The sequence below is a fragment of the Symsagittifera roscoffensis genome, chromosome 4 (assembly GCF_963678635.1).
Source record: "Symsagittifera roscoffensis chromosome 4, txSymRosc1.1, whole genome shotgun sequence".
In the NCBI taxonomy this organism is placed as follows: Eukaryota; Metazoa; Xenacoelomorpha; order Acoela; family Convolutidae; genus Symsagittifera; species Symsagittifera roscoffensis.
This window is the reverse complement of record NC_087065.1, coordinates 56,085,205-56,099,576: the sequence shown is the minus strand read 5'-3', so window position 1 is coordinate 56,099,576 and position 14,372 is coordinate 56,085,205. Positions and strand designations below refer to the sequence as shown.

At 37.8% G+C, this 14,372-nt stretch overlaps 1 protein-coding gene across 1 annotated transcript in view; it reads left to right on the top strand.

The window, feature by feature from the left end:
- Positions 1 to 14,372, top strand: part of LOC134843540 (transient receptor potential cation channel subfamily V member 6-like) — a 30,722-nt gene that overhangs the window by 12,871 nt on the left and 3,479 nt on the right. Inside the window, exons 7-14 of the mRNA XM_063859649.1 lie at positions 8,912 to 9,081; positions 9,934 to 10,146; positions 10,365 to 10,427; positions 11,024 to 11,194; positions 11,667 to 11,726; positions 12,001 to 12,108; positions 12,706 to 12,860; positions 14,009 to 14,243. Coding sequence (XP_063715719.1) covers positions 8,912 to 9,081; positions 9,934 to 10,146; positions 10,365 to 10,427; positions 11,024 to 11,194; positions 11,667 to 11,726; positions 12,001 to 12,108; positions 12,706 to 12,860; positions 14,009 to 14,243 — 1,175 coding nt within the window. The remainder of the gene's footprint in view (positions 1 to 8,911; positions 9,082 to 9,933; positions 10,147 to 10,364; positions 10,428 to 11,023; positions 11,195 to 11,666; positions 11,727 to 12,000; positions 12,109 to 12,705; positions 12,861 to 14,008; positions 14,244 to 14,372) is intronic.

Genomic DNA, 14,372 nt, shown 5'->3' with positions numbered 1-14,372 from the left:
AACCTACCAAAAGTGGGGATAGAAGTCTCGCAGAAACACTTTCCGCATTTCCAGACTAACAAGCAGTGTAAGTCAATAAATAACATTTTACAAACAGACAAAGATAGCAAAATTCTAAACATATCAAAAACTTTCAAAAATTTATTCCTTCGGATTGGAAAAATCAAAAACCAGATGAAAATCACTCATTTTCACGAACCCTTAAAACCAATCCAATTAAAGGAAAGACGAGTTCCCCTTCACTTACTGGACTCTGTCAAGACAGAACTCAATAGATTAAAAGCAGAGGGTCATATTAAAAAACTAGAAAATTGTGACGAAGACCGTTTTATTAGCCCAATAGTCATAACTTGCAAAAAAAGACAAATCCATCAAGTTAGCCTCAGATTCAAAGTTTATAAACAAACAAATTTACAAGAACAAATATCAGATGCCGAACATCCACGAACTAGTAGACAATGTCGCAGCACAAATTACTAATGATTCCGTTGGAGAAGTGTGGTTTACCAATTTAGACTTGAAAAACGCTTACAGTCAACTCTCACTAGATAAGTTTACTAGTAACCAATGCAACTTTAGTATCGTGGGCGGTGATATTACGTGTACCTACCAATTTTTAACTGGCTTTTACGGCCTAGGCGATATGCCTAACGAATTTCAAAGAGTAATGGATTCTACATTAGGTTCTATCCCTTTTACTAACTGTTACTTAGACGACATTTTAATTGCTTCCAAAGGAACATTTTTAGACCACAAGAATATCGTGTTAAAAATTTTATCCACTCTAGTTGAATATAACTTCGCGGTAAAATGGTCAAAATGCAAGTTCTTTCAAAAAAATAATAGAATGGTTGGGACTCAAAATCTCAAAATCAAGAATTACTCCTTTATTCGACAAATCGAAAGCTATAAAAGACCTACCTATTCCAAAGAATTTGAAAGAACTACGATCATTTTTTGGTTCTACAAACCAATACATTAAATTTGTTCCAAAATGTATTGCCCGCTTCTTAATAAGAAATCAATATTCCAAGGGAACAATGACCATACAAAAGCGTTTGAAAAAATTAAAGAAGAAATTGTAAACCTAACAGAGAATACCCATTTCGACGTAAAACGCAAAACCAGAGTAAAAACAGACGCGTCACATAATGGTCTGGGAGCTTCGCTCGAACAACTCCACGGGAACGACTGGAAAACAACTTCTTTTGCTTCGCGCTTTTTAAACCCTCACGAGTCAAAATATTCTACGAACGAGCTCGAATTGCTAGGGGTCGTATGGGCCGTTGAACATTACAAGAATTACCTTTACGGATTGGAATTTGAAGTGATCACCGACCACAAAGCTTTATTATCCGCTTTATCACCAAACCACGGAAATAAAACATATCACAGTAGACTAACAAGATGGGTAGACAGATTATTACCTTTCAATTTTTCAATCAAACATATAGCAGGAAAGGATATGGGCTTCACTGATCTTATTTCTAGAACCCCATCTGGAAAAGCCCTCCCAATATCCCACTACGATGAGGAATTTGTAGTAGCAAATATTAACAAGATTAACAAATCATTTAATCCGTCGGAGAAACTAAGAATTACCTGCTCAGCCATTGGTTCTAATCTGGAAAATTCCGATTACGCTTTATTACGTAATTACCTAATAGCAGCAGCACTAAAACTTATTAACTCGACTTTCCCAATTTGTTCATTTAATCACAAAAGAACAGAATTTTGTACCTCAAATTGCATTCCAACGATATTATTCTAAAACAAACACACTAATTATCTCTATTTCTAACTCCGCATTTCTTTATTTTTTAATTCTTAATTGTAGTCTAATTAATTCAACTGTAGATAAAAAAATTGTAGATACTGTTAATATGAATAATAAGAATATTGTAATTAATCCCACCACTTCCGGTATTTCTGTAGATTTAGATTACCCGCTTTTACCAGATCATGCTAATCTCGTTAAAAAATACCGCGAAAATCTGAAGTTGCCGGATCGTCCCTTGGATTTAAATATTTTATTTAAGCCAAGTTAGTAGCCCTCTTGACAGAAGACGATCCCATGTTGAATCCAATTGTTAAAGCACTTCAAAATAAGGTGGAGAAGATTAATGCAAATTCCCCCTATTTCAAACATTTCACCCGAGACCTACACGAATCCGACGGATTACTCTACATGGACGGTAAACTCGTTATTCCATTTACCTTAAGAAACGCGATGATGAAGACCCTCCACGAAACTCATCCAGGTCAATTCGGAATGAAGTATTTGGCCCAATACATCTGGTGGCCTCATATTAACAGGCAAATTTACTTCCACGGAATAAATTGTTCAGAGTGCACATCGGCGGGTAAGAACTTGAAAACTGTCATTCCTAATTCACAAATTAATTAGTGAACTTCCTCCATTATCGGAACCAAACGAAGAACTTAACCTAGATTTCGCTGGTCCTTTGGATTCCCATTGGGGGTCAAACAAATATATATTACTTTGCATCGACAGATTTTCGAAATTCCCGTCGGCAAAAATTACATCTTCTAACTCTACAAAAACAGTTATTGAATTTTTACAAGACTACATATTCTTACATGGGATACCTTATTCAATAAGGGTAGACCACGCCACTTGCTTTACAAGCCAAGATTTTAAATTATTCTGTGATTCCAACAACATCAAAATAATTTTTTGCACAGTAGGCGACCACCGTTCCAATGGATTAGTCGAAAAATTGGTACACACTGTGAAAATCAAATTACTGACTATTTCAAAAGAACATCACAAATGTACTCTGCAAAACGCCGTTTCAAAAATTATCTGGAATTTACGTTCAACTTACCAATCAAAAATTAAATGTTCGCCTTTCGAAATCCACTATAACAGAAAACCAAATACAATTTGGAAACAATTAGCTTCTGGTAAACCCTCCTTTGGAATTTTAGACAAAGGGAAATCAATACTGTTTAAGGAACGGGCAAAGGACTGGAACGCAGATGACAGACTATAGGACGGTTACAAGGACGGTTTGATAGCGAAAAAGAACCAAACCCCTACCGAAAAAGGCTATGATACGGACTACGCCCCATCCTCGAAAATCACGCCTAATAGACTACCAATCAAAAGTCCCTTCAAAGGTAAAATCCTTCGGAAAACTAACGGTAACATCAACCGAGACTGTTTCTATAAGGAACTAAACAAAAGAATCATAAATTCATCCACCTCGACAGTAGAACTATCCGACGGAAAAATAATACGAAAATCCGACATTGCGATCCCTATTTCTACATCAAATAAAATCAGACCTTTTAAAGGTAATATCTCATTCCCGTACTTTCCTAATCCTAATGTTGAAGTAGGTCAGAAACAAGAAGGCCCAAGACGAAGACCAAAGACGAAAAAGCCCATGAAAAGAAATAGCAGACAAGTGGAACAGGACCCATCTGACAATCTTACAAGGACACGTGCATCAGGGTCATCATACAAACCTTCCAGAAGACAAACTCGCCGCTCAAAGAAGTCATCAACCCCTCCAGGTTACCTTGCTTCGGATGAATCTATGCTAATTTCTTCGGATATTTCGGATACCAGCGAATGGGAATGGATAGCGGGCGGTTTTCCTTGTAGAGATGTAGCCAGAGAGCGCTTTATTTCAGATTCACTTACACCTCATTTCTCAAATAGAAATGATCCTAATTCCGGCTTAACCAACCCTGAAATAAAATCTGAGATTTAAGAAGACGACACTGATCCGAATAGAGAGCAACTTATAGACCAGTCTTACGAGTGCCCAATAAGCATTATCCCGGCTCATCGAACCCTTAGTACAACGGAACAGAATACCGCGACCCAGGGAGAGGACGAACGTACCACCAAACAACGGGATTTACAAGACGAGTGTAATCCAACGGACTTTGATTCAATCACAGACTTTCCGGTCTACGAAATAAACGATTCAACAGACGAGTGCACTCCACCTCTCAATCCCACCAACATACCCGGTAAAATTCCTCCCACCATCCGCCGTTCTAGTAGAAATGTTGGCCCACCAAAATTTTACGGTCAAAGATATTTTATAGATGCCGTAGAAATTTCTCAAGAAACCTCTGGTTCAGCGGCCGATCCCATCGTGATAGAAATAGATGATACTCACGAGACTGATAACAACACGGCTCCGGCGGAATTAATTGTGCTAGATTCCGATCCACCATCTCCAGACCAAACATCCACCCCATCAACTGACAAATCACTGAGGATGGAACTAGAAAATTTTGGAGAGCATTCCGAGCTCGACAGTGAACTTTTTAACACAGAACTAGAAAACTTCTTAAATGAATACAGAATTTTGTAATCACCAAGCACAATTCCAACCGCTAAATTTTCTTACCCTTGAGTATTCCCTACTTTACAAACCGGTGCTAATCTACATGGAACTGAAAAGCTTTTGAGTACATTAATCCCTGCAACTAATCAATTCATTCGGATAAATTATCAGTATTTGGAAATATCATACCATACTCATAAGTTATTGTTCGGATTTACATCTACTTAGCGCGATTCAATTCAGTGCTTTCATTTAAAACCCGGTGATAACTTCGTCATATTTTATCTTTTATCTTACTTCTCTCTTATCCGTCGGATAACCGGATAACCATTTTTCCATTTTCATCGTAGCAGTATTTAGTGCTTTAGGGGTGCTTTAGTTACCCATTTTGCGGTGCTTTAAATTCTTTTCCTCGTCCTTAAAGGGGGAGAAAAGACTCTGACTCAGTTAGTTCGTATTCTTTACTTTTAAACGTAATTTAAATTTTTTTCCTGCTTAGAGGAATGTTGTCATTTACACCATGTTTTGCATCTGTTGCAAAACGTATTTAGTCTAATTAACTGGTCACTCCTATATGACCTTCATTGGCCATTCTCTCCGGCGGAGAGAATGATCGTTCATTGTTTTAATGTTTTAACTTACCGACTAATTCATCTTAATTCTTATTCTTTTTAATAGTTTTAACTTAGAATTAGCTACAACAAAGTAACATTTTATCAATATGATTTGTTAGTATGTGATAATCTTTCCAGCTAACTTTTCCAGTTTTTTCTGTTTTCAAACATTTTTGGTGGCGTTCACATGTTTTTGAATTATTTTTGGGGGCGTTGTTAAACATATTTTTGGGAGCTAAAATAGAAGTGTCCAAAACAAAAAACGATTTGAAGGGACTTCTTTTCCACTTTTCAAAGAATTAAGCTTCGAAAATGCTTTCAATACAATTTAATTAACTGCTTTTGTAAGTTTTTGCAATCAAAAAATTATGACGGCAATTTAGGGGCAGTTCATTTTCTTTAACTGATACGGTAACCGATACCCGTGACCAGTTGCGGATTTAGGGAGGCGGCGGAGCGCGGACGCCCCCTTCCTCAGGGATTCGACCCCCTGCCGACCCAAAGTGTCCCTCTTTGTACTTTTTTGAGATATCAATTTTTGGCTGACTAACCCTAAAAATTTTTCAAAGCGCCAATGGCGCCAATCTATACTTATTTTGAGGGGGGAGCGCGCGCCGAAAATGGTCAAAATTTTCCAAAATATGTCTGAAAACGCTTTTTTTGTCTTTTTTTTTCAAAAAATTGGTCAAATTAGGGTCTTTATAGTGGTTTGCTTAAGACAATCTAAAAAAGAGGTCGACAAAATTTTCAAAATATTTGCGAAAATCCGCCCCCTCGAGAAATTTCTCGACTGCCCGTGACTCCGCGCCTGACCGTGACTGATATGCGTGACTGATACCGGTAACTGATACCCGTGACTGATATGCGTGACTGATACCGGTAACTGATACCCGTAACTATAACAGAATTTTCATTGTTTCTTTTAATAACTTAGATTTTGCGGCTTCATCTGCTTTTAGTTTTGAAAAAATCTCTTTGTACTAAACCATAATGTGCAGTGTAGTTGTTGGTAAAAATCCAAGAGAGGGGTCTTTTTAGACTCTGAATTCAATTTAAAAAGCAAAGCGAAGTAAGTGAACACAATTTGGTGGGAACTTGAACAAAATATGCGGCAAACAACGAAGCTAAACCTTGTTTCACTAATTCTATTAAACAGTAAAAACATTATTGGTTAATAGTTATCGATTAATTGCAATCAATTGGTCAAATTAGTTTTGCTTTTTTTCATTGGTTTTTCAAAATTTTTGGTTTAGTTCAATGTCTACAGTGGACCCGTCTCTGTGTGGCTTACCTATTTTTCAAACATATTGTGAAAATGAAAATATCCGTTTTCGACGAAATTTTTTTCAAAATTAGGAGTTGTGTTCAAAAAGGAAAAAAGAACATTATTTTTATTGCTACCCTTTTTGTAAAGAGTTTTGAACTTCATTCCATTTTATTTAGTATAACGAAGGAATAAATTGCATACCTAACTGCTAAAAAATCCTTTCAGTTGAGATACAGCTTGTTGATTCCTTCAATGCTCCACTAGAAGCTAAATCGCAATTGGTAGTTACAATTGTGTATGATAAATTTTTTTTATTAAATCTTGTTTCTCAAAGTTTGAATTCGAAACTTAAAAAAATATATACCTGTCATCGTTTTTCCTTATGAAAGTTTGTTTCGACCAAACTTGCATAACTGATTCACTTAGAATTTCATTTTTCTGTAGAAACCTTCAGTGCGATTTAAACTTTATCAAACATTAGGACACCAAGCTAGGTTTTATAACTCGGCACATATTTAGGTTTTCGCACGTCTGGAGTCCACGAATACTTTTGTCTGTATTTCACAAAAAAGTGATCGTTACAGAAGAAACCGACGAGCATATCAAGCAGTCTTCTCAATTTGTTTTTTTCAGTCACTGGATTCCATAATCTTAATTTTGATTGTTTGAATGCAGGTATCGTCTTTTTTGTTAAAATTTTGTAAGAACGTAACTCACTCAACTTTTGTTGCGATTCCCCTTAATGTAGAGTTTAGAATTTTTTGGCAGTGGATTCCGGAGACAAACATGTTTTTGCAGGTGAAATGGATTCCATTGATCGCTAGACGCCACCAGTTTTCAGTAGATTCAGTTTTGATTGTTTGAATGCAAGTATGGTCTATTTTAAAAAAAAAAATTGTGAGAAAGTAACTCGTTCAACTTTTGTTGTGGTTTCCCTTAATGTAGAGTTAAGAAGTAAAAATATATCAGTGAATGAGACAATTTTTCCACAAAAAGTCATAAAGACCCCAATTTTGTTTCCTCTTTTTGCGCATCATGCTCCCCCCCCCCCCTCACAATTTACAACAATTGCTGGAGAAGGGGGGTCAACCTGAAGGAACTTGTCTCACTTATTTAGTTCGCTCAACCGATCAGCTAAAAGAAAATTATGCGGAATGAGAGGGTTAATTGTTTGACATATTTTTTTCTTGTAAACTGAATTAAGGGATGATCGTTTATTTAAGTTATAATATACGTTCAACACATTTGTACGTTCAAGGTACAAAATCGGGTGATTAAAAAATGGTTTCGATACATGTTCAAACAGTTAAAATATTGCTTGCGGATTCTACTGAGCAAAAAACAACTTGACTGCGGAATCCACAGACAAATTTTGAAGTCCAAAAACGAAAAAAATTGAGTGCGGAATCCACTGACAAACAGTTCGCTTCAATTTACTAGTACAGCAAAAACGCGTTTTGCCGCGGGATCCAACGCAAAGCATATCTCAGCATTTGTCTTCAAAATCCGCCTTGTCACTGAATTCCAGCCTTTGCTCGCTAGCAAGTTCTCAGTCTTAGCATTTAGTGCTTGAAATTTTTTCTTTCGATTCTTTCAGATTTCCGATTTCAAAAACTTTTGGAAACGTTGCGAAATCTGACGCAAATTATGCGGATTCCAGGGACATTGTATGCGGAACCCGAACCACTACCAAAGTACCCGAGCTTGGCATTGTAATGAAATTTTACCCGAATTGATTTGAAGTGAGCTACTTGGTCCAAAATATGCTGTAACAGAAACAAATTGCAACACTCATTATCTGAAAATACACGTTTTTATTTTGCTTCATCCTCTTGTATGACTTGCTGTTGTAATTCACATTCTTTGCTACTTGAAAATTCACCGGCTACTCTTTCTTGTGGCAGATTTTTTGGCTGCCGATAAAACTTTATGCTGAAAACTATGATAGCTGCAAAAAAAACTTCTATCTACTTGAACTTCCCCGTTTTTTTTTCTCAAGCTTCATTGGGAGACGACTTGTTTGTTCGTTACCGTTTATATACATTGCCAGAGATGAAACATTTTGAGCTTCTTGAACAGCAATCAGCCACTATTGACTTTTTGACGTACAATTTTTAACCGATAACAATTTTTGTCAGGATGACTTACAACAAAATGCTTTAATAGTAGCGAAAAAAACTTTTGCTTCAATCAAAATTTTCTGCTTCCTGTTTTTGAAAGTTTCAAAAACGTTTGCATGAAAAATTTTGAAAACTTGTATACATTGTTTGCACTATCATTTTATATTTAAAAATAAATTGCCATGATGAGAACACTTTATTGCTTTAACAGCTAGCTGCTACGTCTTATTTGACAGATAACTATAAAAAAATTTCGCGTTTGGCCAACTCTCAAAGAGTAATCGTATGAGTACCAAGGGGCGGATTTAGGGGGAGGGGGTTTGGCGGGGGACGCCCTTCCTTCTCAGAGGTTCGACCCCCTGCCGAACAAAAGGGGCGATAAAATTTTCGATTTTTTTTTTTTTGGAAAAAGAGCCCCCCCCCCTCAAAAAAATCCTAGGTCCGCCCCTGTGAGTAGTTTCAAAATTGTTTGTTCAATTTTTTTTGTTTTCAAAGTTTTTATAGGCAAAAGAGCATGCGATTCAGTAAAAAAAACGTACCATTTTCTTAATATGTAATAAATGCTTTATCTTCTGTTAGGAACAAGCTATGCGGGTCCTTGCTACTGGGGCGAGTTTCCCCTCTCCTTCGCTGTCTGCCTGGGACTAGAAGACGCCTTCATCTGGTTACTCCACCGGGGGGCATCTCCACTGGCCACGGATCTGAACGGAAACAACATCCTACACATGCTAGTCATACACAACAAACTGGTTAGCTTCTCGTCTTTGATAATTATCCTTATTTCCCGTGATAATTAAAATGAAAACTGTCGGTGAATGCGAACGTGCCCACATGTGCAGTTAGTCATTTGATGAGACGGCATCATCAGCCAAAGAACCTAATCTAAAAGCATAATCAAATATTAAAAAGAGAAAAAGGGTCTACGCTTGAACAATCTCTATTAAAAAAAAAATTTTTAAAACTGAATCTGATTCAGAACATTTCAAGGTAAGTTCAGTGAAGCCAAATGAGCAGCGTCTATAATTTTTAGCAGTAACGGATTAAGGGGGGCGGACGCCTCTTCTCCCCCCTCAGGGATTCGATCCCCTGTCGACCCCAAAGGGTCCCCAGTTTGTACTATTTTGAGATATCCATATTTGGTGAAGGACCCTAAAATTTGAGATATCCATATTTGGTGAGGGTCCCTAAAAATATCCATATTTGGTGAGGGATCCTTCGACGCCAACCTATACTAATTCTGAGGGGGGAACGCGCGCAGAAAAAACGCGATTTTTTGGTCAAAATTTTCCAAAAAGCGCCTAAAACGCCTTTTTGGATTGTTTTTTCAAAGTTTAGCCTGCGGCCGGCGCAGAAAAAGTGGCCTAAGCAGGGACTAAAACGTGCTCAGGGAGAGCTCAAAAAATCAATTCGGTGGTCGACCTAAAAAAAAAAGGTCGACAAAATTTTCGAAAATTTATTGAAAATCCGCTCCCCCCCCCCTCGAGAAAATTCGAGAAAATCCTAGATCCGCCCCTGATTTTTAGTTCGGCCAAACATAAGTCCACTTTCAGGAAACTTTTTCGCACAATTTGATGCAGTAAACCTTGACATTTCTCCTCCAGGAAATGTTCAAGTGTTGCATTGAGCTATTGGAAGACGAGACTCTGAGTGAACTGATGGACGAAAGGAACAGACAAGACTACATCCCCTTAACTCTGGCCGCCTTCTGTGGCAGACAGGAGATATTCAAACTCATCCTGTCCTACCAGTCCAAGGTGCTCTGGATCTACGGGGATCTGCATGCCGTCGAATATCTGCTCACAGACCTCGACACTGTGAGTCATAGTCATTCAATTAAATCAGAATCATATCACAAGACCTTTATTAAATTTGCTTCAATCACAGAAAAAAAAAACATAAAAAATTCCAGCTGTCTGGAATTTGTTTCAGCTTTTTTTTGCTGTCAGAAGTGCCAAGTTGTCGCTAAAACACTCTGTGCTGTCATCAAAGCACCTGAGTTCTGTTTCATATTTGGGTTTGTTTTGTGTTTCAGATTAGGCCAGACGGATCCTTGAACAAACATTCGGCACTTCATATAATCGCCATGAACTCAAAGGTGAGACTCTGAAAGGTTAATATTAAAAGCAGAAGCGGTTTCAGGGAGAGGGGAAGGGGGGTCTTGGTTGCGGACGTTCGGTTCCGATAGATTTGACCCCCTCTCTCTACACGAAGGTACTGCTTTATGAGATTCAATCTGAGATTATGAGATGATCCTAAAAACTTTTAAAAGACGCCTCGCGGGTCAAATATACGAATAGCGCCTATCAAAAAAAACGCAAAAAAAGATATTTCTAGCATTCTCAAGTTTTTATTTGAGAATCCACCCCTTTGATAAATAGAGCCCCTTCGATAAATTAAAAACTAATTTTTTATATTTTTAATTTAAGAAACTGACTATTAATAAAAATATCAACTATAGATTTGATTCAGTATTTTATTAATGAGCATGATTTTGATGCCTCGAGGTTCAAACGTCTGTTAGCTTATCATCGACTTAGATGCATGACAGCACCAGTTAGGCCATACTTACGAAACACAGGCTGCATTTTCCTTCAACACGACTCAAACCCCCATCATTTTCTCATCTTAAAAAGATGCTAGGACACTTCTGCCATGCTTCCGGACTCTCTTCCAATGCTGCCCATGTTTTAGGACTCTCCGCAGCACCTGGACATGTTGAGTGGGGTGATGCGGGAACTAGTGGACTGGAAGTGGGATCTGTTCGGACGCCAGATCCTGCTGGCGAACTTCCTCGTCTACTTCCTCTTCCTCATCTCATACCTCACTGGCATGTACATCCGCAAACCGGCTCCTCCCACCGCCGTAAATGAATATTTTATACACATTCAACTGAGTTTTTGTTGAAGCATTTCTGGCAACCAGGCCTTTCAAGAACAGCAACCTCAATTTCGCCACCAAACACAGTAAACGAACTTTTCATACTCATTAACCTGACAATGATGCTCTGTTTTTCGAGAGATTTTTGGTCAACAAACTTATCAAAAACTGTCCATTCATTAAATTAATATTCCTTGAGAAAAACACTGGATACCAAAATAGTTGAAAGGACGGTTTCCATCCGGGTTAAGACGGACATGCTTTCTTAGACATACCTCATTTTTAAATCCATTTCGAAAATAATTTCCGGGTTTTGGGGCGAGTAGAAATTCAGAACATCTTTTACCAAATGTCACATGATTTTTCTATTATTTATTTTTTGTGATGCTTCCTAAACAGGCCTAGAAAACTAAAGGTAACTGTTGTATTCTGAAATTGAACTTTGTTTTTGTTTCAGAGTGGCTCGGAGAGTTCGTCCAGCTGCTACATCCGAAAAGTAGAGAGCCACACCGACTATGTTAGTTTCCAGTTTCATGAAAATTTTTTCATATTAGGGTCGTTTTAGTGTTTTTGGAAAGCTCTCGAAATCAATTTTAAAACATCGTCAACATTTTCGAAAACGTTTTGAAAGTCAGCCCCCCCTCGAGTAAATTTTAGTTGCGCCCCTGATGATTTTGCTTTTACAATCTAGTCTATTTCAGAAGCTTTGAAGCTCTCTATTCGCACATTATTTTTTCATGAGTCAGTGTTGTAAAAACTCACATCCTATAATGCATGTTTGCTTCTTTTAGGTCTTGTCTGGGATTGAAGTGTGGACTTATTTACAGTTGTTGTTAAGAGTGGTGGTCGAGGTCAGACAGTTTCGCACACTTGGATGGAAGTTATGGTCTAGTGATCTAGTAAGTTCCAGAACATTCTGGATGCGCTGGAATTAAAAGTAGATGATTTCTATTTCAAGCTACTTTTTTTAAGTTTTATTTGTTATTTTTTCTTTTTCTTCTTGCAGTAGTTTCTATCCAAAATTTGATTATAAAAATTGCAATTAGAACTAATCCACTCCTTAGAATTTAAAAAAGAACTTCACAAAAAGGTATAAAAAACTAACCTTTTTGCAAGCAATTTTTATTACGAAAAAAACTCATATGGTTCAAGTATGATTTCGGATTTCAAAAGAAAAACTGATACCTTTCCCACTTTTTTACAATGATAAATGTAAGTGCTACATTCGGTGTAGCTTGTAGAGGATCTGATTACCCTTGTTCGTGTTGAAAATTGTTTCAAAAAAGTTGTTGTCTCTTATCCGACCGATGTCAACCCCTATCCAATTTACCCTATTTTGACTGAGAGGCTGATTAATATGCCAAATTATCCCCAGCAAATTTTGAAGAAAGCGTTTATCTAGCAAAAATCAATTATTTTGCAAATTGCACAGAATGTTTCAATCAGTCGTAGTCATCATCGTAGGCAACAATTTTGGTATTTCCTTGTTTTCGCAGGTGCTGGCTCCAACCAAGATCAGTTTTCTGATGGGAGTATTCTTCCTCATCCCTCTTTCCCTGATGCTGAGGATCATCTGCCAGTCCAAACTAGAAGACTACGTCTGCATGCTGACTGTATTCTGCATCACACCTCACATACTATTCTACATCAGGTATTATACTTCATGTATCGAATCAAAATGTTCGTATCTCGATTATAAACGTTATTTAATAATAGTGTTTTCTCATTTAAAAAATCATGCAATTTCACACGAAGCAAATTTAATGAAAAAAGGACCACACAGACAACGAGAACATTAAATATTACAATGAAAGATTTTCAGAGAATATGCAGGTGATTTTTTGAAAAAAAAACAGGCCAAAAATTTTTTAGACCCTTTTTGGACTGTTTTGACCAAAAAATTGAGTTTTTTTCTGGCAGGCGATCCTCCCTCAAAAGTAGTATATATTGGCGCCCTTAGAAAAATTTTAGGGTCAGTCAGCTAAAAATGGAATCAGCTTCTGGGTTTTTGTTAGTTATACACACTCTAGTAAAATATTTCCAACCAGGGGCTGATCTAGGATTTTCTCGAGGGGGTGGGGGGCTTTCGGATTTTCAAAAAATTAATTAATTTTTTGAGCTCTCCTAAAGCAGTAAAAAGACGCTGGCTCTTTTTCCTTCCCCCCCCCCCCCACCTGCAAATTTTTACATGTAAATTTGTTGACCACATTGTCCGATTATTATGAAAATTTACATACAGACTAATAAGGTCACGACAAACATATTTGGTCTTCATACTCAACCTCGTAAAACCCCTCGTTAAGCTCGTGTGAGGTGGGGGGGGGGGGAAGGAAAAAGAGCCAAGACGCTGCTTTGGCCAAATTTTCTGCGCCGCAGGCAAATTTTTTGAAAAAACAGTTAAAAAAAGCCGTTTTTGGGCACTTTTTTTGGGCAAAATTGCGTTTTGTTTGGCGCGCTCTCCCCCGTAAAGTTAGTGTATATTGGCACCGAAAAGTTTAGGGTCGGTCGCCAAAAAATGGATTTCTTAAAAATACCAAAGAGGGACCCTTTGGGTTGGCAGGGGGTCGAATCCTTGAGGAAAGAGGGGATTCCCCCCCCCCCCAAATCCGCCCCTGTTTCCAACATTATAATGAGCTGTCTCAACGGTTAAGCATATGCAATTTTTGTGCCTTTATCGACAGAGAACTAATTCAAAAGATAAATGCTAAGTCACGGATTAAGCATATTCTATTTTAGTACCATATTCAAATACATAAACCTGGACGACAAATTAAAACTAGGTTTCCCGGTTTTTTCCAGGAGTACAAAGTGTCTGGGCCACCTGATCACAGTGATGTACAGGGCAGTGACCGATGACCTCCGAAGATTCTCCATCATTCTCTCCATCCTCCTCACTGCATACTCCCTCGGAATGACAGTCCTCTTCAAGGCGGGACAGGAGGGGGAATCGGGAAGCCCCTCCCCCTCCCCCTTCCACAATTTCTCCCTCACTCTCTACCTCAGTTTCTGCATGGTCATGGGGGAGGTCAAACCGGTACGCATACTGATAGATTTTGATGTAAAATTGCAAATATTAGTTTGTTGTTAAAAGCTCTTTTGTACAACTTTATGAGGTTGAGGTTGCTACAATAAATATAACATAGCTTTCGCATAGTTGCCATAG